The sequence below is a fragment of the Coffea eugenioides genome, chromosome 4 (assembly GCF_003713205.1).
Source record: "Coffea eugenioides isolate CCC68of chromosome 4, Ceug_1.0, whole genome shotgun sequence".
Classification (NCBI taxonomy): Eukaryota; Viridiplantae; Streptophyta; class Magnoliopsida; order Gentianales; family Rubiaceae; genus Coffea; species Coffea eugenioides.
This window is the reverse complement of record NC_040038.1, coordinates 2,448,963-2,472,170: the sequence shown is the minus strand read 5'-3', so window position 1 is coordinate 2,472,170 and position 23,208 is coordinate 2,448,963. Positions and strand designations below refer to the sequence as shown.

Here is a 23,208-nt window from a genome sequence, read left to right as displayed (position 1 = left end):
AAAGTTGGTTCGGAAATAAGTGTCGGCAGCCAATTGTCGTTGTCAGAGGAGGGGCCGAACTCGGAATACATATTCGTAACTACTCTTGTGGGATTTCTTTTCATTTTTTTTCGTTTTGGGACCATTAGCGGAAACCCAACCAAAGATTCTTGAGTTCAATTATTCAATAATTATCTGAGTAACGGAAAGAACAATTAGTCAAGAATCAAAACGAAAATGTGTTAAATACCATCGATTCTTCACCGACACAGCGTCTTCTATTCGTTGAAATTGGAAACTGCTGCAGTTTTCTCACTCTTAATTGTGGTGCTTAATTTGCCTGAGAGGGCAACTCAGTTGCTAAGTACGCTCGATCATGGCTGCAGTTTCTCTTGTGAGTAAAGGTGACGCATAACATAAGATAAGATGTCTCCTCTAAAATCATATAATTTGGATTCTAACGTGCAATTTTCATGGTCGGTCAGGATTAAATCTTTCGTAATAATAAAAGATTCATGTTTGCGGGCATTATTATTTGTGTTTTTGGGAAAATTAATGGTACAGTATGTGTTTGTTGAGAAAAAAAAAAGAAGCGCGAAACCCATGTCCAGTAGTAGATAGGGGTCGCCATTCTAATAATGAAGATTATGATTTATAGCTGAGAAAATTAAAAGAAGATAATAATAGTGCCACTAGGGTTGTGCTCATAAAGCCAAAAGGCGCATTAACAATCCAACAACCACACCACTTTTCATTTCTTCATTGCTTTTGATGTTTCTTGAGAAAAATCCTGATATGCACCGTGCACCTGCCCAGGCAGTAGCTGCAAAAAAGTTAGTACCATTAAAACACACATTATTCCCCAAGTTTGCCTCAAGAGTTGCCGGCTGGCTTTTGGGGTTAAATTTGGGATTAGGTTTAATTAATTAACTTCAAAAGTCTGATAAAAAAAGACAAAGACGTAGGGGAGGTATCTGGAGTAAGTGGGTTCTTCTTTAAAGCCTAGTAGAGGCTTCCCTACTAACTTTCCCGTAGTCCCACATCAATTTTAAGGTGTTTGGGGGTTGGGTAGTTAAGTCTCCAAGTTTGCCTCAAGAGTTGCCGGGTTTTGGGGGTTAAAGTTGGGATTAGGTTTAATTAACTAACTTCAAAAGTCTGATAAAAAAAAAATTAAAACACACATTATAAATTCTTTCATAAAAAAAAACACATTATATATCATTAAATTCAATATTCCTTGTAAAATATTGTAGGCCGCATTGGAGTGATTTATGAGTATCATTTTACAGGACAAAATGCTTCGATTAGACGTCTTCAACCCTCCTCCCTAATCAAATCAAATCGAATCGTGCTGAACGATTTTTAACAATTTGTTAATAAAATTTTCCTTGTATTATAAAAAGAATGACGGAACAAATTGGAGTATAAAAAAATAAGTCACCCATGTCATGTAGCGCTCTACCCTGCATGTCTGCCCAATTTAGTAGATTTACTTACCTTTATCTATTTATAAAAGATAGAGTGATTAGCGTTTAATGAAACATTTAACAAAATCAAACCTTTTTTCGCCCCTTAATTAGTGCCAACTGCTGGAAGAATTATCAATTGTGTGTGTAGCCTTCAGATGTCTCATGCAACAAGCCCTTGTTGTAAGCTTCTTCTTCTTCTACCAAAAATAACTCACCTAAACTTTTGAACAAAAATATTGAATGAGAAATAAAATCTAAACTTTTCTTTTGGGGCTTCATATCTAAATGTATCAATTGTATTGTTAGCTAGTTTGATATATGAGCTCCAAATCTATCCATTGGTGGGCTTGCTGGATGGGGGTTTCTCCCTTGAATCGATCTCCCTACCAGCTAAGGTGCGGGCCAGCACAGGCGGCCCTTCATGGGCCCAACCATCGTTCCCTAACGCCGAACCATTCTTCAACATCGGGCCAAAAGCTCCCGCACCTCTGGCTCCTGGTCATAAAATAAAAATCTCCGCTCCTCGTTGGATCACGACCGCGAGGTTTCTTAAATGTCAAGCTTTTTCTTCTATACCAATTCAAAATTATACTTTAGGCCTCCACTTAATTGAAAACAAAATGACTTTCAGTTGAAATTAGCCAAAAAAAAAAAAAATCTGAATGCCTCAAAGAAAAATTTTCAAATTAGTATTTTCAAATCATGCCCAATCATCATCATAATACAACACTAGATGGATTGATTTATACCATGACACCTTTATTTTCAACACACATTTCAAAAAAAAAGGTTATACTATCAAATATACGCTGTAATTTTGAAAGTTATAGACATATATAAAACTTCCTTTATTGATCTATGCATCGTTTGGAATGTTAACTAATCATGAAAAAAATCTAAAATTTCAAGAATGAAAATACATAGGGATGAGGACATAGGATTATAATAGATTTGTGAAATCACTGAGGTTGACCTAGTGATCAGAGGAGAGCTCTTAGAGTTATTCACGTAATTAGGTTTAGGGTTCGAATCCGTAGTCATGGATGGGAAGGGAGAAAAAAAAAAAGATAGCTTTGTGAACTTTAGCAGGGAAGGTAAAAAATAAATAAATAGTAATAATACTGATAATAATGAAAGCTTTGAGAACTTTAGTGGCTATGAGTGAAAGGGTGGTTAAGAGCGTCAATAACTTTAGTATTGCAGCATTAATTCTTGTTTCCCGCCAAGAAAATATTATTCACAAAAAAAATCTAATATTTTATCATTTAGTACATGGTGGATGTCACTTGTGCCCATAATTTACACCTAAAAATTCCTGCCAAATTTGACTGCAAGGGCACTAAAATAAGTTGAGTGATAGTTTGAAAGCAAGCAAATGGTAGAAGGCCAGCAAAATGCAAGAAGTAAGATTAGGGAAGCAAAAACTGGTTAGGAATTACGTACAAACATATCTAAATCCTGCAGAGTCTCTTGGGATGATTTCAGACCGCACTAACTTTATCCTAACGTGTTTATCCACATGAACATGAGAAAGAGAGAGGATGCTCCAGAACAAAAGCAAAAAGGGCTAAAGCAGTAGTCCTTGAAGTGAGGAAGGAAACGACACAAAGTGAAGTAAGCAAACTCGGCCTATGTGCCAGCACAAAAATGCTCATCAAATGGCTTCTTTACATTTGGAAGAGACGTCCAAAAGCCAAGAGATGGATGCCAAAACGGATATGCATTCCAAAAGGGATTCGCATGAGAGAGAAAAGCCGGTGGTTTTTTCCAATCAAATCTGTTGCTCCTCAGCATATAGAAATTGTAGTCTATAGTTACAGTATACTGGTAACATTTTGCCTCTCGCTCGGTGAAACAACAATAAAGGTGGAGTCTTGGAGGCCAGATTACCTCAAATCCCAACTGAAATCTTCTCCTTTTTTGTGTGAGAAAAAACATGTTGGAAGGGAAAGCTTTGATACAGGACACTGATATGCCAGTGAAGATGCAGATTCAAGCCATGGCTTCTGCTTCTCAAGCTTTAGATCTTTTTGATGTTGTTGACTGCAAATCCATTGCTACACACATAAAAAAGGTCAGATTTAATCCTTCGGATGGTCGAGTATCCATCTTTTTTTTTTATCCCCTGCTTGTTTGTTTATCTGAAGTGTCTCTGCGGGTGCTTTTTTTTGTTTTTGTTTTTGGCAGGATTTTGATAGGAGATATGGGAGTGGATGGCAGTGTGTGGTGGGTTCAAACTTCGGCTGTTTCTTTACCCATACTAAAGGAACTTTCATCTACTTCACATTGGAGACACTAAACTTCCTCATCTTCAAAGGGGCTAACTCTCCTTCATCTTCTCCTTGATATGCCTTTTTTCCCCCCTCATCTTCTTGCTTTCTTAGGATGTCCATATTAAGTAGCATCCTTCTCTTTTCTAGTTTCCTTGTTAGTTTCAGACGTTAGAATAGCCCTATAATGCTGTGGAGAATATTTTTTAAATTCCTCGTTAATGTATAATGTACAAGTATACTAGTGCTTTTCTTTTTCTTGAAGACTTGAGTTTCTTCATTTGATTGGTGTTTCTATCTCATCTTCGTACAATTTATACAAAATAAATAAATAAATGACTACAGAATTGTTTCAGAACCCGTCTTCCCTTAACTCCGTTAGTTGCCAATGCTGCAATAAGAACAGGGGATCATTCTCTGGTTTAGATTGTCAAGAATTATGATGTGTCAAATACAAAACATAGAGGATATTAAGTAGGATTAGATAATCAGCTAATCTGTCCCTTGTGTAGGTTGCATCGAGCCAAGCTTAAAACTTGATAATAATCACCAACTTGTTCATGCACAAATTGAAATCAAGCCAATGATCCATCATGTATGATAAATCATGCTTGAAAACCGGTACTCATTGTGAGTGCACTTGACTGCAGGAATACAATTACAATGGCTGAATTGCTGATCTCTCATTCAAGTTTAAGCGCAATGTGTAGGGATACACGGGGCATACTGTGCAATTAAGTATTCACGTTACAAGGTCTCATTGGATTATCATTTTATGACTCTACAAGGTCTCCTCAAAATGCTCCTTGAAAGTTCAATGACAAGGCTTAAAAATGGATAGAGGCACATTTTGCTGAACCTACAAAGTGTAAGAAAGTGAAATGCAGTGTCTCCTTACACCACTAGTTAAAGGAAAAGTAGATTATTTGCTAAGATCTAAGAAGAAGTGATAAAAATATGCTATTCAAAGTACCAATAAGGTTCTTGGTCTAGATTCAGCATGCAGGCCAACTAACAAAGTCATTAGTTCCAGAATCTATGAGAATTCCGAGTGCTGAAACAATGATAAAAAAAATTGAAGGATCAGGACAAAACTTATACCATCATGAGCTTTCACACTACAGGAGTCAAGAGTGGTTTGCCAAGAAAGTGTGCTTCCAAGTTTGCAAGAACAAGGTCAGCCATGGCCTTGCATGTTTCAACAGTATCACTTCCGACATGAGAGAGAAGAACAACATTTTGAAGTTGAAACAGCTTTTCAGGTATCTCAGGCTCATTTTCATATACATCAAGCCCAGCCCCACCTAACCGGCCTTCAACCAAAGCAGAGACGAGCTCAGATTCATCAACATGCGGACCTCGTCCAATGTTTATGAGGATCCCTTTTGGCCCCAGTGCATCAATTACCTCCCGATTGACAATGTGCCGGGTTTCATCTGTCAAAGCACAGGCAACTACCAGGATTTGGCAATTAGCAGCCAGATCAATGACACTAGAATAGTATTTGTAGTTTGCATTTGGTTTTCTGGATCTGGAGTGATAACCAATGGGACAGCCAAATGCTTTAGCTCTCTTAGCTATCGCCGAACCAATCCTCCCTAATCCAATTATGCCAACCGATTTACCACTGAACTGAAAAGAACACATGGTAGACCAGAACACAAATATGAGAGACCAAGTAAAAGGCAAAGTTACTGCAGAAAATAGCCTTGCAAACAGAAAGAAAGTGCAACCAAAATTTAAATCCCATACATTGATCATGATGCTCTTTTCCTTTGTCAAAGATGCCATTTTTAACGTTTTCATTTATGCTGTTTCTTTGCATCAAATGCATGTTTTAACTGCCCTGCGTAATTGACATAAACAAGAAATCAACCTCAAAGTAAAGGATTTCAGCCTGAGCGAATCCTGAGGCACATTTTGACTCCAAGATCCACGATCAAATCCCTCAATCTGAACTTTTTAGAAATCCAGGTCAAATCTGTCCTAGGTTTATAGTTACCAGGATCCTTTCAAGAACCATGGTGATCTCGTTTTCCATATTGATGCTTTTATTTCATTTTTGTGCCTCTTTTTGAAGTCCCATACTTTCCAGTTGGAACTTGGAACCCAAGATCTCGTTTGCCAAATCATATTGCCCCTTAGATGAACCAACGAATACATGTAACCAGCCTCCTACACCCACCAAAACACTACGTTTGCCATCTCATACCCCCATTGAATATGACGGCGCAAGTCAATGACAAATGAACTTATCAAATTCGATCACCTGAAGGCTGGCAATGCAAAAAGTGTCCATCCCTTCATGAAATCTCAAACTATTTTCTTTTATTCCATTTTCCATTTGAAACAAAATTCAGACTTTTATACACGTTCATATTCTGACACTGCCAAAATTGAGCTCAAGAAACACGCAACAACTCAAAATGCAAAATACTCCGAAGTCCGAACAGACGAGTAACATATACCTACAAGTGTGTGTTCATACGTGTTTCTTTTATTTTATTTTTTCCCATTCAGAGAAGGGGAAGACAGGTCACAGAATTACACATATATTACCTTTGTAGTCAAACCAAAATCAGAATTTTTCCACAACCCATTTCTCAGAAAGCCATCAGCAACCGAAATTTTCCTCAAAGTAGCCAAAGCCAACCCAATGGCTAAATCAGCAACATCATCAGTAAGCACATCAGGGGTGTTTGTGACTCTAATCCCTCTTTCTTTGCACTTCACTAAATCGATTTTGTCCAAACCCACACTGTTACTGGACACGATTTCCAAGTTAGGAAGAGAGTCTATGAGCTCCGAGTCAGCACCCAAAACTGTGTTTCCAACAACTGCACTGATTAATTGTGAATTTTGTTTCAAGAAATCAGCTTTCATTTGGGAATCCCATAACTTCAAGAGTCGGAATCGTTTCTGGAGTTGTTCTTCGAGGTAGGATGACATTGGACACGTCATTAGCACGCCCTTGTTCTCCATAAGTTTTGATGAAACAACGCTGAGGATTCGAAGGGCTCTATGCAGATTTTGGTTGCGGCCTTGTGGGGAAGAGAATTTCCTCCTTCTTCTGTGGAAAAACGACGGCCAACGCATTCGGATATCTAGTGCTTTTGATTTTCACGTCACTTGTAAGGCGTGAGTTACTTTCGACGACTTTTGCTGTAAGGCAAAAGAAAACGTGACGAGAATTAAACTTTCCAAAATCAAGCTGTTGTTTGGCTATACTGGCAAAGTTCAAGCCTTCCATCTCCTGCTCAAACCTCGAAGGCGTACACCTTTTGAGGATCGTAACATCGGCAATATCTCTACATCCATTAATCTGCTCTTTTCTTTTTTTTTTTTTGGTCCCAGCCACTTTTCTACATTGTCTTGAATTTCTTGATGCAGGTCTATCTTAAAATTCTAGTTAGTATTTCTGCAAAATAGAAAGAGAAAAGCAAAAAAAAAAAAAAAAAAAAAAAAGAGGCACCAACAAAGCGTCGTACGCAGAACGCCTGTGCTTTTTCTAATCCACATATTATATTATGATCCATTTGCTTTGTGAATTCGAACATGATCCCAAATCCAGTTATGTTCATAAATGGCGTAAAATAAAGAAACCAGACAGCACTCAAGTCTCCAATGGCTTCACAAGACACTAAAATTTGTGCGCCAATGTAGTATTTACGACCAATATATATCTTTGAGTTTGAATTCGACTTGATCATGAGCTCGGACTTCGTTTGCAGCCCTAGTAGTGGACAAAACTGTGCCTCCAAGTTTGAGATGACAAGATCAGCCAATGCCTTCCGAGGTTCCACCGTGCACGTTCCTACATGAGGTGAGAGGACTATGTTATCAAGTCCAATGAATTGATCAGGAACTTCAGGTTCATTTTCAAGCACATCAAGCCCAGCTCCACCTAACTGGCCTTCTTTAAGAAGAGCAGATACCAGCTTAGGTTCATCAATGAGAGGCCCTCTTGCAATGTCGATGAGAATTCCTGTTGGACCCAATGCAGTGATCAAATCCTGATTGATTATGTGATGAGTTTCATGTATTAATGCACATGCACATGCAACAATAAGAACTTAGCAATAATGTTTGTATTTAGAATCCAGTTTCTTCGGACGGGAATATAACTGATTGCACAGCCAAAAGCCTCAGCTTTCTTAGCAATAGCCGATCCAATTCTGCCAAGACCTACAATTCCTACTGATTTGCCACTGAACTGCAACGCAAATGAACAAGTTGACTTGATATGATTTAGACTAAGAACTTCTCCTATTGTTGAAACGGGTATGGAAATTGAATAGGACACTTCTAGTCAACTGAAAGTCACATTTCTCTCACAAACTGATCAGAGCAAGCCATCTGAGTTGCTCAATAGCCCACGTGCATGAAATTAACCTTCTAAATTCTAATCCTGACATCGATGCACAGGAAGGTACCTTGTGCACTCAAGTTTGACCTTATAGTTTTAGGGTTTTAGCTTATCACCTCATCCTGCCTGCGAATATATAGACAATTCCCAAGCAAATTGGACTTCACCGATTACGGAAATACACCGCAGGGGGGGGGGGGGGGGGTGTGTGTGGTGGTTTAATGCCCAGTTTCACTTGGACATTTCTACAAATAAAGGTTGGAACTTTCAAACAGCTACTACAAGATTTTTTATCAAATTTGAAGGTAGAAAACAACAAATTGTCGTAGCTCAAAGTTTCCCGAGAATGCTAAAGCGAAGTCAAACAGGACAGGATCAAAGGATACATAAAAAAACACACTTACAAGTAAGATGCATCAATAGTACACCAAATTTCCGGAGCCAATCGTGTCCAGTATCAAATAGATGAAGATGGTTGACATCAAGAATGAAGCTCCCTCACAATCATGAATTTACTACCTTCATAATTTAATCAAACTACAGGAGTCAAAAGTGGTTTGTTCAGAAAGTGAGCTTCCAGGTTTCCAAGGACAAGGTCAGCCATTGCCGTACGCGTTTCTATTGTCCCACTCCCTACATGGGGCAATAGGACTACATTGTCCAGACCAAAGAGCTCCTCAGGCGCTTCAGGTTCATTTTCAAACACGTCAAGCCCAGCCCCTCCCAAACGGCCTTCAACAAGAGCTGATAACAGCTCAGCTTCATCAACATGAGGACCTCTTCCGATGTTAATGAGAACTCCCTTTGGCCCCAATGCATCGATGACCTCACGGTTGATTATGTGACGAGTTTCAGGAGTTAGCGAACATGCAACAACCAGAATTTGGCAGTTGGAAGCCAAGTCAATGACAGATGGATAGTACTTATAATTTGTATCCGCCTTCTCTGATCTTGAGTAGTAACTGATTGGGCAGTCAAATGCTTCGGCTCGCTTAGCAATTGCAGTGCCAATTCTGCCTAAACCTATAATGCCCACTGACTTTCCGGTGAACTGCAAAGATGGCAACAATGGAGAAAAAGAAGTGAACAGTGAAACATGAAAGCACATAATACCCAAATTGAATATATTCTGCGAACGGCATACAAACAAATAGTTTTCAGTTCACTAAACACTTGAGCTTGTCAGTTCACTATAAATTAAATAAAACATGTTTTGTCACAGTGTTCAAATATCATAGAAAGAACGATATGGCAATGAGATCACAGAATCCAACTTCATAAAGGAACATGTCCCTGTAAAGGACCAACGTGTACAAGTAAGACTGAGAATCCGAAAAGTAATCCACCTTCCTGAGGAATAAAATAGCACAACTCAAAAAACTTGTCATTATATCTAACAGCCTCAACAGCCTGAAAACTATGAAGCCAGACAGACTTGGTTTGTGAGCTGAAAATTGCAAGGATTGAGAAGGTTTGAGCTCAACTACCTCCCTCAAAAATCCCCCTCGATGAACATGATAGGAAAGAAAAATAAGTTTTATCAAATTTAAAAATTCTTTCATGAAACTTTTAGCCTTTGGTAAACTTGGGAAGTTTAGTTATGGTGCCCACAAGACTTTCTAATATTGTTCTGCTCTATCCTACAAGCAAAAAGCTGCAATAGTGATTGATGGATTCATGCATAGACTGTTTTTGTCCTCACTGTTATGGATCAAGTTAGTAAAGAGCAACTCAAGACACAAACAGCATCTATCCTCATAAGAAAAGAAGGAAAGTTCAATAAGTTCCATATTGGTATGTAAAGGACAAGTGCTATCAGATTGTGCATAAAACTCCTCCTGTCAGAAATCAGCTCCAAGAAAATTCTGACCTCTAGTGTAAGACTTGATCCCATAACTCAAATAGTCTACTTTCTTTGATTTGCTACCTTGGAATGCATCATAATCAAACATCAGAAGTTTTGGCTTCATAAATTGCAAACCAAGGATTTTGTCTAAGCTATACATCATAACATCAACCTTCGAATCCCTGAAAGTCAGGAAGATACTAGACAACAAGTGAACAGTACAGTACACTCTACACAAACAAGAGCAGCAATACATGTGAAACATCACAGTTCACTTCTGTTAGGACCATGAAGAGGATATTGTGATCAGAAATACTAATATTTAGACGTGCCACTGGCCCTTTAAACCACACTGTGAAAGGAAAGGACAAATTTAACTAGACTGAGATGTAAAAGGGTAAGTCGGCTTCTATGCCATGTGACCATGGTCCCCGTTGAGTAGGATTTCTATCTAAAACAGGATCTGATTATAAGTAAATTCCACTGTGCATGGACGGGCACCTTACTTGTATGCCTTTTGGGACAATAAGAGAACATATAAATGTTTATTCTCTGTGATTGGTCAGTCATTATAGAGAGATTCAAGTTTGATGGCAAACATCAAAATATTATGAACTCAAGAAGGTAAAGAGGTTGCTAAACAACTGCAAGGCAAACAAAATCAGGAAAACTCTGGTGTTAAGCATGTTATTAGACACTATGAAGACACTAGTAACTTCTGATGACAAGCTCATCACTCCCATGAACAAGAAATATGGTAGTAGAACACAAAAAGAGAACAAAACAGATAAAAGAAAGTCAAATCCCTAGCAGTTAATTTAGTTCTCCAATCTCCAACATACTAATACTGTAATGCAAATATTCAGCAGCATTAAGCACGTTGAATCAATTCGCCAAACAATTGTTAAGAGACGAGCATGGCAACAAGAGTAACATGTCAGTAACCGGAGCAATCCAATTATCCAAAAGTCCCTAAAACTAATAAAATATAATACCAAGAACCCACGTCTTTGTTGTCAGCTGAAATGTCAATATAATACATAAAAATTGCTTCTTTTCTTGGTTTTAGCTTTTACAAACTATTATCAACAGAACCCAAAACCAATTACCCGAAAAGCGAAAAAGCCAAGTCAGAAAAAATTATGAATCAAACCTTCGTAGTCAACTTAAAATCACCAGTTTTCCACAATCCTTTTCTGACATAGCGATCACATTCACAAAGCCTCCTCAAAACCGCCAACATCAGCCCGATTGCCAGGTCAGCAACATCCTCAGTCAGCACATCAGGAGTGTTAGTGACCCTTATCCCCTTCTCCTTACACTTGTTCAAATCAATCTTATCTAAGCCCACACTAAAACTCGAAACTATCTCGAGCTTCGGGAGCGATTCAATCAGCTGGGCATCAGCGCCGGCCATGGAGTTACCCACAACAGCCCGGATTGAGTTTGAGTTTTCTTTCAAGAATTGCTGCGTCTGTGGAATATTCCAGTAGCGGAAGAGCTTGAAACGTTTGTCTAATTCTTGTTCTAGGTAGGAATTCATTGGACAAATCATCAGAACTCCGATTGACTCCATTATTACTCTCTTCGTTTTTTTTTCTCTTTTTTTTTTTGTTTGGAACGGGAGGGAAAGAGTCAATTGTGTGGGGTTGTTACAATACTAGTATCTGTTTTATATATATATGGGAGCTTAATTGCTCGAAATTCCAATAGGATTGGGGAGTTGGGGGTAAGTACACTGAGTTGTGGTCAGCTTTTGAGAGCCCACCACAGGCTGGGGAGGTGGTGACGCCCGTTATGAACCAACAGATACAGATGGGATGCCGCCGGGATTTTCTGTCAGTATTTGCTTTCTTATTTTTATCTTTATTTTTAATTCTATCGTGGGTGGCTTGAGCTGGGGAAGGAATTCCTTTTTCCCAATATGTTTTGGTGTCTTGTGATTGGTTGTTAGGTGTTGGTACCACCGTGGAGGAATTCTCGAAGAAGAGATGAAAGACAAAAGGACGAGGACAGGGACAAAATAAGAAAATGTGTGAAGAAATAAAAAATTAGTTTTTTCACAAAAAAAAAAGAGGGAAATTCCATGCAGACAATCCATATTAATTCGTACAATTATTTCGTCACTCTATTGTTCTATTTTCACGCAAGCAATCCAAACCCCGCCCCCCCCAACCCCAGGTTTAAGGTTGTGTTTGGATTGCATTTTCCGTCATTTTCATGGAAAAATTACTGTAACGATTTGATATATGTGAGGGAAAAAGGTGATAGGGAAATGTGATCACGGAAAACGACAATATTTTCCGACGGAAACAAGCAATCCAAGCATGGCCAACATTTTCCTTTGAGAAGTTTTATATCTGTCCAAATTTGACTATTAGATAATTTATGTGTGCAAAAGAGTCGAACTCAATCAAGCAGCTCGTGAGTTTTTTTGGTAAAAAATCAAGTTTGAACTCTGTTGATTGAGTTCGAGCAGATCGAACTATTTGACAAACTTGAACTCGAGTCTAATATATGAGTTTAATCGAGGTCAATCGAGTTTCACATATATATATTTTTTCTTAATTTTTGTTATTTATTAGCATAAAATATCTATTTTATTCCAAACTTAAAATTATATAAAATATAAATTTTTATTTCTTATACTCTATTAACCTCGGATTGGGCTCGATTTGTATAAGTTTGAACTCGAGTTCGAATAAGGCAAAATAAAATCGAACTTGACTTTTAAGAGTTCAACAAATTTAAACTCAAATTCGAGGTCAAGTTTTTTAACTCAAGTAGAGCTCAAGTGACTCGATCATGCTACTAGTAAGTGCACGAGACGAATGAAAAAGTTTCATGTAAATATACAAACACCCAACTTATTAATTTATATACCAAGTGAGGTCCACCTGCGTGCATTGAGTAAGACCTTTATGCGTGCACAAGAAAATTTTACAGTGGTCTTAGACCAATCACTATGATTAATAATCATATTTAGTCTATTTACCTGTGAGTAGTTCCTCATAGCATTTCTAGCATGGCAGTGCAGTACACAAGGTTGTAATTACAACAGTGCTAACAAGTTAAAAATTTTATTAGGACAAATACTCTCATGCCAACAATTTCATCCCCTATTGAAGATTGAAGGTCATTTCTTCTTTCAGGTTCTAGATGATAGTTGAATTGTCAAATGATTAACAAATGTCAAGAATTCAAATCACTGGTAATATGTGACTTCGCTGTAGCAACAGTACCGTTTCACTTTCCTATCAGCCGATTTGTGGTCAAGAATAAATTGAAATGGACGGCCACTAAACACAAAAAGCCTGAACAACACAAAGGTCATAGGCTTATGGCTCATGCTAAAAGCAAACAAAATGTAACTAGAAAGTTCAACTACATTTGATGCCGAAGAGGAAATAAAGGGAGGGAAGAAAATAAACCTTTGAGGTGAGGTGGAAATCACCATTCTTCCAGAGTCCACGCCTCACAAACAGATCACACCCGCATATTTTCCTCAGCACAGCCAAAATCAAAGCAATCCCTAAATCAGCAGCATCATCAGTTATCAAATCCGGGGTGTAGGTGACCTTAATCCCTCTTTCCTTGCACTTGGCCAAGTCAATCTTGTCCAGTCCCACGCTGTACGAGGACCCAATCTCCAACTTGGGTAATGCATCGATCAGCTCAGCATTGGCTCCGATGGTTGCATTCCCCACAACTGCTCGGATTTCCTGAGAATGCAGTTTCAACAGCTCTGATTTTTGTGGGAACTTCCAGAATCTTAGGAGACGGTAACGTCTGTCGAGTTCTTGTTCTAAGTACGGTGGTGACATCGGACATGTCATTAAAACTCCTATAGAATTAGAATCCATCTTCTTCTTCCTTGATGCTGTCTGCAGTAAATAATGAAACACGAGCTTAATCGTTGAGGCTAATGGTTGGGTGGATGCGTCCTCTCGTTTGGTGGACTTTTGAGATGGGTTCAGTTCCCCTTGTTGTCTGGGTTCTGTGTGGATTCGTGTTGGCCCAACGCAGCCCATAGGATGTAAGAAAATTTTTTATTTTCACCAAAAAAAAAAAACTCTGCTTCTAGGAAAGCTGACTGCAACTTGAAGATAAAGAGTACTTAATGCAGCATGGTGAAAACGGTGGACAAAGTGGACTGGACGTCAAAAGGCACAAAAATTAAAAGTTTGACAAAGGTTTAGAACCAATTTAGTTTAGGTGCTCGAACGATACTATGACAGACGGTTACGAAGATGGATAACACGACTTGCAAAGCCAACTAAAGAAATATTTTGAGTGATTAAGTCACGGAAGATAAAAATGCTAAATGCTAAATCAATTATATTGAATTTCAAAACGCTAAATCAATTAAACCGAATTTCAAAAAGCTTAATCTAAACACATACTATCATAATTATGGACCCATGTCACTTTTCGCGGTTTTTTTTTTTTAGAAAAAGTTTTGGATAGATTCAATAATGTGATAGTCATGGGTCAAGTATACTTCTAAGAACCATAAGTAAGCATGTCAATGGATTGAATTTTATCCAGATCTAATCCAAACCCAAACCCAATGTATTTGGATAAAGTTTGGATTTAATTTTTCAAATCCAAACCCTATCCAAACTCAGACCTTGTAAAAGAGTTGTAGATTTGGGTAGGGTTTGGTTTTCTATGATCCATATCCAAATCCATACTCATACCAGACCTATGTATATATAATTAAATTATATATCTATATTAGCAAATTTAGAAAATATTCTAATATTCTATGGTTGTTAGATCCAATTCAGTAAAATTTCATGATCTTTTTCTTTTTTCAATCTAGTCCTAATTGTTATTGTAATTAGCACAAACTTTTTCAAAAAAAAAAGTAGAAAAATAAAGGAAAATAAATGAAAGATTGGACGTAGATATAGTTGAAATTTTAAAAATAAATCAAAGTAGTCAATAATAGTTATTTTTTGAGTTCATAATGTTGCATTCAACTTCTCGAATATTAATTTTGTTATTTGAAAATAAAAATTGGATGGTGTTTATATTTTTTGAAATCTAAATATTTTTACTTTAATGTATTTAAAAAAATACAGCGGGTACCCATTGGGTATCCAGATTCATAAGAGTTTGGGTTTGGACTTATATTTTTCAGACCCATAAAGGTCTGGGTTAGGATCCAATTAAATTTCATGAGTCTGGATTTGGATCAGGATCAAAGGGATCCAATCCAAATCTTACTCATTGACATGTCTAACCGTAGATCGTTTTCAAGTTTTCTTAACTTCTTATAAATCGACTTTGACCTTTGTTAAAAAGTGACATGTTGTTACCAATTTAGCCAATCGTGTTTTGGTCGGTGTACATGTAAGCAAAGTTTATTGTTACTTGGGAGCTGAAATTTAGACGGGTGGAGGTGGATTTCGACTCCATGCTAAGACCCCAATTGGTATAAGAAGGAAAGAACCAGGTAGGTGCACTGTAATCTCATTTGGAGTATTCATGAGTTACTTACTTAGTCATGATTGGAAAAACAGATTAAATCACTTTTGGAGAGAAGGGAATTCTTGTGCAGTCGTTCTAGCAAAGGTGAGTTTGAGCATGCCATCGGAACTCAAATTATTATGGGATCCTCCTGATGAAATTTGGCCTTTACTATTTTCAGATTATACGGGACTGACGTGTTATTTCTTTGTAGTTTCTGGTTTTATAGCCTCCATAAAAGAAGCCATTTTTCACTAAAAGTGTTTGCAATCTTGCGGATCAATGTGAGAATTGAGCAAGTTAGAGCAGTCACCCAATATTGCAACTTCACATCCACAACTTTAGATAAACCCGATTAAAATACAACCATCCACTCGTCTAACCTTTAGGACTCCAAATCAGCCAACCATGAAGACGGAGTATGACTCTTGCATATACGATGCAAAACAAGATTAGTAGTATTAATTAAGAGAGAATTAAACCTAAATTAGGAAAGAAATACAAAATTCTTCCATCGCTCAATGCTCTGACCTGTTTTGCTGCTTCATTCTTGAACATGCACCCCACGTTGCCTCAACAATTCATCAAAACAGAAAGCAAAACTAGCACGAAGTCCATTACCAACCAAATAATCACCTTTGAAATAATTAAAAAGTATTTGTATTTTTATTATTTCTCCTCGTCAAACAGCTGCATAAAATAAGAGTTCGTTCCATTCATGATTATTAGCAAGTAGTTGCGGTTCTCTTCTTGTTCTTCCGCACGTTATTTCTTTAGCGACAAGAGCTAAGACAACCATTTTTCTCCACCCCCACCCCCCATGATGAATCCGTGATCCCTGCAGATAACTTCTTTCTCCTGTTCTTCCCCCGGCCCCCTTCCTTCAATTTATTCCATTGCATGAAGAGCAGTGCTCGTTGAATGTTGCAAGGATGGTTCGAGCGCTAGAGGAAGAACAAGAAACCTTGAGGTCTCGCCTCAGTCATGTTAATGGAATGCAAGAGGATGCAGGACGACCAACGCGCGGTTTGACCCGCGAGAGCTGTAATATCAAAGATAATGAGGATTCATTCTCTTCCTCGAACAATCGCGAAAAGCAAAGAACTGGGAATTCGCTCGGCCGCAATGATGGAGGTGCTTCAAGCCCCAAGTCAAAGAAACCCTCTGGCAAGTGCTTCCTTCTCCTGAGCCCGTTATTCTGCATGTGGTCCATGGAGGTTCTAGAAGAGTCACATTTAAGGGATTTTTGTATCGGACGTATCTTAACGTTTCTCTATAAAACGGTCCCAAAAATACAGAGAAGGATTTGTTTTTCTAAACCTGAGGGAGCTTTAAATTCTGGTTTTTTGTTGAATTCCGCTGGCAGATACGATATTTTTTTTTCCTTTCCTTTTTTTTTTTTATTCCTGCTTTTTGTGCGTGTTTTGTTTTTGCTGTAATTAAGCGGTTTAAACATGTTGCATCACATGACATATGCAATAAACTCTCCAACAAAATCTAGAATGTCATGGAGGAAAGAAAGGATGTGAAATTAATTAGAATTGGAATAGCAAACTTTCATTCTTTTGAAGAAGAAGTCAATGTTTGGTTTAGTTCTTCATTTAAAAAGCTGTCGAGCCTTATATCATAGTCCTGTATGTTCATGAAATATTACTTGTTGGCTTCCAGATATGGAACTGATGAAGGAGAAGTTCGCGAAGTTGCTCTTGGGTGAGGATATGTCGGGTGGAGGAAAGGGAGTTTCATCAGCTCTAGCATTGTCAAATGCAATCACAAACCTAGCAGGTAGAGTACATCCTCATTTTCTAATACATTGACAATGCTCTACCCTGCACCTGTGACTATTTCTGTATGAAATTCTTTTTGGACCATAGTTAATTGCAAATCAAGATTTCTATGAATCTCATGAGATCCTCAACAAAATTGATCCTTTTTAAACCACATGCAGCTTCTGTCTTCGGAGAGCAAAAGCGATTAGAGCCCATGTCACCAGAGATGAGAGCAAGGTGGAGAAAGGAAATTGATTGGCTCTTGTCTGTCACAGATCACATTGTTGAGTTTGTTCCTTCCAAACAAGTGTCTAAAGATGGAACTAACATGGAGGTATGCCTTCTATGTGTGTGTGTGTGTGTGTGGGGCATCCATGCATTCATGCTCAATTAAAGAAATGTAGCACCTACATATCCTGGAAGGATAATACATCAACTTACTCTTTTATTTTATCAGGTTATGGTTACAAGGCAGCGAAATGACCTTCATATGAATATTCCTGCCTTGCGAAAGCTCGACGCAATGCTTATTGTAAGATCATAGCTGTGAAATTTTCTTATTTTGCCTATCATCATAACCTTAAATATTGTGACCAACTTTGTTCAATTCTTGTTGTTGTGTGAAACAATTTTACAGGATTGCCTAGACAACTTTAAAGATCAAAACGAATTCTACTATGTGTCTAAAGACTCTGACGAATCACAGAAGGGGAAAAGTAATGCTAGGAAGGATGACAAATGGTGGATACCTACTCCTAAAGTTCCGCCTAATGGCCTCTCTGATGTTGCAAAGAAATGGTTGCAGTTTCAGAAGGAGTCAGTCAACCAAGTCCTTAAAGCAGCCATGGCCATAAATGCCCAAGTCCTTTTAGAGATGGAGATCCCTGAGAATTACATAGAGAATCTCCCTAAGGTAGAAGGGATAGATATCCACGATTCTGATTACCATCTTGTTAGATGATACTGGTTTACAAGCTTTACTGATATTTATCACTTGTATAATTCGTTTTAGAATGGGAGAGCGAGCCTTGGAGATTCAATCTACAAGAGTATAACTGATGAGCACTTTGATCCTGATTATTTTCTCTCGATGGTGGACTTATCATCAGAACACAAAATTCTTGACCTCAAGAACAGAATTGAGGCATCTGTTGTGATCTGGAGAAGGAAGATGACTGCAAAAGATGGAAAGTCATCCTGGAGTTCAGGTGTAAGTATGGAAAAGAGAGAACTCTTCGAAGATAGAGCTGAGACAATCTTACTCATTCTTAAGCATCGGTTCCCAGGAATTCCTCAGTCTTCACTTGACATTAGCAAAATCCAATATAACAGAGTAAGAATGCTACTAACTTTATTCTGATCTTGTTTTCATTTTCATCCATTCTTTAATTCTATAACTGACCAAAAGCAGAGGGTATTCTGAATGCAATGAGTAGCAAACATATTCTACTTTTCAGTGGTCTTGACCAAGTTTGATCTCTCAGGATGTGGGGCAAGCCATTCTGGAAAGCTATTCAAGAATAATAGAGAGCCTGGCATTTACTGTCATGTCACGAATAGAAGATGTTCTTCATGCTGATTCTCTTGCAAAAAATCCATCTGCTGGAGAACCAAAAAAAACCCTAAAGAAGGAAACAATAACTTTGGAGAGCATCCCCAGTGCTAAAGAAGAAGCAGACAAACTAAATTCAGCAGAGACACCAACATCAAAGACACTTCTAGATTTCATGGGTTGGTCACTGGATCAAGGAGAGACCGAAGTAAAGAAAGACGTGAAGGAAGAGGTGTCCAAAGACAACGATTTGAAGATTTTGAGCAAACCACCAAATATTGCCACCAACAAGAAAATTTCTTACATAGAGAGACTAGAGCACTTGGGTGGTTCTAGAAGTCCAACAGCGCGTCACTAACCAAATTTTGTCCCAGATACCAAATTAACTTACATTATTAGAGGCAAGGACTGACCAGCAGAACTCTTCTCGAATGTGAACAGCATTGGACGTTTATATTCAGACGAATTAAAGCCATATAGGATTTGATACATTTTTCCTTTGTAAATATGGAAAAGCCACTAGAGCTACTGGCTTCAAAACACATTGGCTATGCTCACTCAGTAGATGAGATCAGTTTGTTAAAATATTTTGGTCTTGTAATTTCTAACATTTCAGTCATACTTTCCGGCTTCATGACTCCAATCCAGAATAACAGGACTGCAATGAGTATCTGCAATTTGCATTTTCCAAGGAACAACCCTCACCCTGCCAGTTTAAATCTACAAATCATACTACAATACAATGCTGTACTGGGCTGCACATTTGAGGAGAAATAAGCAAGCATCAATTTCCATCTTAGAGGAAGTCAGCGTACTTTCAGGTTAAAGAGATTGGAACTTTTCTGCATGAGAAGCCATTATAGAGTTGAGATTCAAACGAGTCTCATAAAAATTTCCAATTGAAGCAAGACAGACGAGTAAAATCTCATCCAGGAGATTAAAGATGAGCAACAAAGCAATGGTGCCCCCAAGTAGTAAACAATCATTGTGATAATAAGCAGGCACACGATTACGCTCCAGAGATACTTACAAGCTTTAGAAGGTACACATGAAGAAAATAAAAATGCTTTTAAAGCTTTAACTGAGAAATAATTAGATTTTGCCACGGGGCCCGGGTTTAGGGGGAAGTTGAGGACCCCTTTTGATGGGCAGATAATCTGGTGATGCGGTAGCACTCACATAAGCAAGCAAGGAGCCACCTCCTAGTATCAAGAATTTGAGCAGTAAACCTCTCTTGGTGAAAGGAGCTGCAAATGTCTCAAAGAACTTGCTCTGCAACCACATATAGATTCATGTGAGAAAACCTTCACGGAATCTAACAGCTGCTGCTGTAAATGACCAAAACTCAGGCAAATGCAAGGATGTCGTAAATTACTCCACAATCATGAGGAATGCTGCCCTCACTGCCTTCAGAATATCAAGCAGAGGTTCTCTTTTCTTGCTATCAGGCAGCCATGAATATAGGGTTCTTATGGATACTGGAAGGCACATATTTTTTCTACTGAATTTAATCTGAAAGCAGGATGGAAAACTCTCTCTCTCTCTTTTTTTTTTGCAATTTTTTTAAACTAGAAAGCATAATCCTTACTCTGTCTCCTCATGATCCTCTAAACCCCCCCCCCCCCCCAAAAAAAGGAAAAATTCATGTTATGTTTTTCAACTTCACCCTCAATCTATGCCCTTGCAGAAATTCATCAAGAAAAACCTAATACAAGCAGTTGGCCTATCTCTATCTACAATCCAGCTAACTGCAGCACAAAGCATGCAACTTTTCTGAAGCCCCAAATGAAAACTGCACGTGGGCCATTAACAACCAAAAAGTGAAAGAAACATTCATGCTTGGTTTCAATTTCCACAATTTTCCCAAATAGTGAAAGACTCTTAACACTAGAAATTGCAAGTGCGCATGACAGAATGAGCCACGTGAGTACAGAGTGACGCAGGCGTAAATAACTAGCTAATTGCTACACTGTTCTATCGCCATATCAGAATTTCCAGCATATTAATTAATGCGTTGCTCCACCACTCATCAAGGGCACACAACTCTAATGAATTGATGATTCTGATTCATGAAAATATACCTGGAGGGAGTTGTACGGTGAAGGAGCATCTGACCCATACAAGTCCCATTGGCCAGTCGTGTTGCCCAAATCCTCCAAGTCAAAGTAGACGCTCTTCTCACCGTACTTTGCTACCACCGGACCAGCCCTACAATTAACCAAATGCAGAGTAGCTACAAAAGCTTAGCCCATAATTTGGGCAATACTAGAAAAATTAGCCCAATTAAACGTCTTTATTCTCAAACAACTACTAAAACAGAGTGAGCCAATACTAGTTCTCAAAAATCAGGCTGACGGGATCACACCAAGACTAGATTCTTGAATGTTCTTTACCTGGTTCGGGAGGGTTTCAAACCAAGAGAAGAAGGCTTGACATGAAGCTTAGTTCCAGCAATGGAGCTTCCAGCGAGACCCTTAACAGCAGTTGGCTGCACGGCAGCAAAGGTAGCTAGAGATGCCATGGCCTATCAGTCTAACGAACAAAACTAATTTTTTGATTCCAAAACTGGCAATTGGTTAAATGCGGATGCTTTGAGCATTTGAATTTTTTGCAATGGATTTCAGGATGACAAATGGCAAGCTGGGCTCCCTTGGAGAGATATGGGATCCCATTTGAGTGGTGAGACGTGGATGATAGCTGGATAAGCCTATCCAATGTCGTTCAACGGAGGATTACGACTATACTACAGTAAGGACTTCATCCTACAAATCACAGGGTAAATGCCTTGCAAACTGGAAGCGTAAGTCACAATTGAATAAAATTGAAATTTCAAATCTGTAAGTGCCGAAAGTATTTTAAGTTGTTAAATTGATCAAATTACATGCATTTGACAACTAATTTAATTATAGAACTGAATTAAAATATCACACAAAATATTGTATTTTTATCTTTAAACAAAATTCTTTTTATTTGTGTATTTGGACAAAAAGAAAAAATTGTTTTGTGTGAGAGAGAAAAATAACGAAACAGTTGAGAGGTTGGGTTTAAGTGCGCGCGCGCGTGTGACTGTGTATTATATATGTGAGAGCTCTAGTATGTGTGGTTAATTTAGGAAATTCATTTAAAAATTTACTTAAAATTTTATACACAAGTTAAGCAGTGCTTAATATATTAAATGATAAAACAATTCTATTATCAAACATGTTGAATTCAAAAAATATTTTAATCAATTAATTTTTAACATCACGTAGAGTTATCAAACAATGGTTATCAATTAATTTTTTTCTGTTTTTTTTTTCCTTCTTTTGTTATTAGACCCAAATTTATTTCAAATCTAATTGTTAGGTCTAAAATTTTTCCAGGTCATGGGTCTCTCTCGATTGTTCTCATCATCATTATTAAAACTTAAAGCCACTAATTAGCAAATCTAGCGATTGCAATATGCATAGAGAACTACAATGATTTATCTTGTTAGAAGATAATTTGAAAATTTCTTATATTTTTCAGATCTATTCAAAATTTTTCAGATATATTATATTTATTAAATTGCAGATCTAATCGGTTATTTCTAGTGCATGTTTAATCTGCCATTACGGCAATGATATAAATCAAATCGAGTTGGACGATTTTTAACAATTCGTTAATTAAATTTGCTTTTTATCCAAAGAAAAAAAAATAATAGTGTCTTTATATTACCTCAACTCTAGAATTAGCTAACTTGAGTCTAGAATTTCTAATTCATGAAATAGAGTCTAGAATTTCTAATTCATGATGCCTCGGTCTTCTCAGTAATTTTCACTTTGAATTCTCTATGGTTGAATGAGATTTTGCAATTGTTAATAGATTGAGGCATAATGGTTAGGGGTGATCAAAATTAATGTGAATTCGTGTGGTGGGTTTTTGTGTTTGTTTTTATTTTATTTCATTATATATTTTTTAAATAGTGGTGATAGTGCACTGTTTTTTTTTCCCTTGTTTGGTTTAAAGGAAAATTATTGTGGTAAATGTGCCTATCAACTAAAAAAAGGTCAAAAACTGTTGTGACTGAGAAAGAGTGAGTTGGTAGGAAAAATTGTTTTGAAAATAAAAAAAAAGGATATTTCAGAGAATTCAAAAGGATTTTATTTTTGATGATGTCAGCTTTTTTGGGTTTTCTATTGTTATCCAAACGGTGTAATTAGAAGAGGGGTAAATAGTTAATCAAACCAGAGGGTCTAGCTGAATCTGTGATACAGCTCATGGAAGGTATGTGAACTTATTACAAATGTAAAATAATTCCAATAAAAAAGGTAATACGTAAAACCAATTCTGATTTTTATTTGTTACATAGGCATTGGCATGCCCTTACAAATTGGTACTCTTTATTACTCTCCTCATATAAACTTCAATTATATATTGAAGTACTCAATACTTTTGAAGTAAATATTGCAGCAAATATTTAATTATTGAGATAGATATTGTAAATAATCAATTTAAAAAATA

At 37.5% G+C, this 23,208-nt stretch overlaps 6 protein-coding genes across 7 annotated transcripts; 2 read left to right on the top strand and 4 right to left on the bottom strand.

Annotated features, from left to right (window-relative positions):
- The first annotated feature begins 3,014 nt into the window (after positions 1 to 3,014).
- LOC113768430 (dynein light chain 1, cytoplasmic) lies at positions 3,015 to 4,013 on the top strand. Its single transcript, XM_027312780.1, has 2 exons — positions 3,015 to 3,522; positions 3,636 to 4,013. Exons 1-2 carry the CDS (start codon positions 3,385 to 3,387, stop codon positions 3,792 to 3,794), a joined length of 297 nt encoding a protein of 98 aa, XP_027168581.1. The 5' UTR covers positions 3,015 to 3,384; the 3' UTR covers positions 3,795 to 4,013.
- Positions 4,014 to 4,566: 553 nt separating this feature from the next.
- On the bottom strand, positions 4,567 to 7,027 carry LOC113768862 (hydroxyphenylpyruvate reductase-like). The gene is made up of 2 exons (XM_027313371.1): positions 6,278 to 7,027; positions 4,567 to 5,350 (listed from the first exon to the last, which is right to left on the bottom strand). Exons 1-2 carry the CDS (start codon positions 6,812 to 6,814, stop codon positions 4,832 to 4,834), a joined length of 1,056 nt encoding a protein of 351 aa, XP_027169172.1. The 5' UTR covers positions 6,815 to 7,027; the 3' UTR covers positions 4,567 to 4,831.
- Positions 7,028 to 7,127: 100 nt separating this feature from the next.
- On the bottom strand, positions 7,128 to 8,074 carry LOC113767873 (hydroxyphenylpyruvate reductase-like). The gene is made up of 4 exons (XM_027312076.1): positions 8,054 to 8,074; positions 7,833 to 7,931; positions 7,207 to 7,731; positions 7,128 to 7,136 (listed from the first exon to the last, which is right to left on the bottom strand). Exons 1-4 carry the CDS (start codon positions 8,072 to 8,074, stop codon positions 7,128 to 7,130), a joined length of 654 nt encoding a protein of 217 aa, XP_027167877.1.
- Positions 8,075 to 8,360: 286 nt separating this feature from the next.
- LOC113767384 (hydroxyphenylpyruvate reductase) lies at positions 8,361 to 13,982 on the bottom strand. Of its 2 annotated transcripts, none has more exons than XM_027311454.1 (2): positions 13,362 to 13,982; positions 8,361 to 9,135 (listed from the first exon to the last, which is right to left on the bottom strand). In XM_027311454.1, the coding sequence occupies exons 1-2, from the start codon at positions 13,959 to 13,961 to the stop codon at positions 8,617 to 8,619; spliced, it is 1,119 nt and encodes a 372-aa protein (XP_027167255.1). In that variant the 5' UTR covers positions 13,962 to 13,982; the 3' UTR covers positions 8,361 to 8,616. The 2 variants fall into 2 exon arrangements, with proteins under 2 accessions (XP_027167255.1, XP_027167256.1); XM_027311455.1 differs by lacking the exon at positions 13,362 to 13,982 and adding an exon at positions 11,084 to 11,803.
- Positions 13,983 to 16,337: 2,355 nt separating this feature from the next.
- LOC113767872 (rop guanine nucleotide exchange factor 12) lies at positions 16,338 to 19,767 on the top strand. The gene is made up of 7 exons (XM_027312075.1): positions 16,338 to 16,539; positions 17,074 to 17,190; positions 17,354 to 17,508; positions 17,632 to 17,706; positions 17,812 to 18,087; positions 18,187 to 18,507; positions 18,659 to 19,767. The coding sequence occupies exons 1-7, from the start codon at positions 16,338 to 16,340 to the stop codon at positions 19,082 to 19,084; spliced, it is 1,572 nt and encodes a 523-aa protein (XP_027167876.1). The 3' UTR covers positions 19,085 to 19,767.
- Positions 19,639 to 21,341, bottom strand: LOC113767385 (photosystem I reaction center subunit VI, chloroplastic-like). Its single transcript, XM_027311456.1, has 3 exons — positions 21,120 to 21,341; positions 20,808 to 20,934; positions 19,639 to 19,998 (listed from the first exon to the last, which is right to left on the bottom strand). The coding sequence occupies exons 1-3, from the start codon at positions 21,245 to 21,247 to the stop codon at positions 19,819 to 19,821; spliced, it is 435 nt and encodes a 144-aa protein (XP_027167257.1). The 5' UTR covers positions 21,248 to 21,341; the 3' UTR covers positions 19,639 to 19,818.
- Between the last annotated feature and the right edge of the window lie 1,867 nt (positions 21,342 to 23,208).

Excerpts from the sequence above, each read along its gene's own strand:
- LOC113768430 (XM_027312780.1), top strand. The coding sequence starts at position 3,385 with ATGTTGGAAGGGAAAGCTTTGATACAGGACACTGATATGCCAGTGAAG. Across the intron at positions 3,523-3,635 it reads TTGCTACACACATAAAAAAG|GATTTTGATAGGAGATATGG; the intron begins GTCAGATTTAAT and ends TGTTTTTGGCAG.
- LOC113768862 (XM_027313371.1), bottom strand. The coding sequence starts at position 6,814 with ATGCGTTGGCCGTCGTTTTTCCACAGAAGAAGGAGGAAATTCTCTTCC. Across the intron at positions 5,351-6,277 it reads ATTTTGGTTTGACTACAAAG|TTCAGTGGTAAATCGGTTGG; the intron begins GTAATATATGTG and ends TGTTCTTTTCAG.
- LOC113767873 (XM_027312076.1), bottom strand. The coding sequence starts at position 8,074 with ATGGCTTGCTCTGATCAGTTT. Across the intron at positions 7,932-8,053 it reads TGGCTTGCTCTGATCAGTTT|TTCAGTGGCAAATCAGTAGG; the intron begins GTGAGAGAAATG and ends TTTGCGTTGCAG. Across the intron at positions 7,732-7,832 it reads GTGCAATCAGTTATATTCCC|GATTTGATCACTGCATTGGG; the intron begins GTCCGAAGAAAC and ends ATAATCAATCAG.
- LOC113767384 (XM_027311454.1), bottom strand. The coding sequence starts at position 13,961 with ATGGGCTGCGTTGGGCCAACACGAATCCACACAGAACCCAGACAACAA. Across the intron at positions 9,136-13,361 it reads ATTTCCACCTCACCTCAAAG|TTCACCGGAAAGTCAGTGGG; the intron begins GTTTATTTTCTT and ends CCATCTTTGCAG.
- LOC113767872 (XM_027312075.1), top strand. The coding sequence starts at position 16,338 with ATGGTTCGAGCGCTAGAGGAAGAACAAGAAACCTTGAGGTCTCGCCTC. Across the intron at positions 17,191-17,353 it reads TGCAATCACAAACCTAGCAG|CTTCTGTCTTCGGAGAGCAA; the intron begins GTAGAGTACATC and ends AACCACATGCAG. Across the intron at positions 18,508-18,658 it reads GCAAAATCCAATATAACAGA|GATGTGGGGCAAGCCATTCT; the intron begins GTAAGAATGCTA and ends TTGATCTCTCAG.
- LOC113767385 (XM_027311456.1), bottom strand. The coding sequence starts at position 21,247 with ATGGCATCTCTAGCTACCTTTGCTGCCGTGCAGCCAACTGCTGTTAAG. Across the intron at positions 20,935-21,119 it reads TTGAAACCCTCCCGAACCAG|GGCTGGTCCGGTGGTAGCAA; the intron begins GTAAAGAACATT and ends GGTTAATTGTAG. Across the intron at positions 19,999-20,807 it reads CACCGTACAACTCCCTCCAG|AGCAAGTTCTTTGAGACATT; the intron begins GTATATTTTCAT and ends ATGTGGTTGCAG.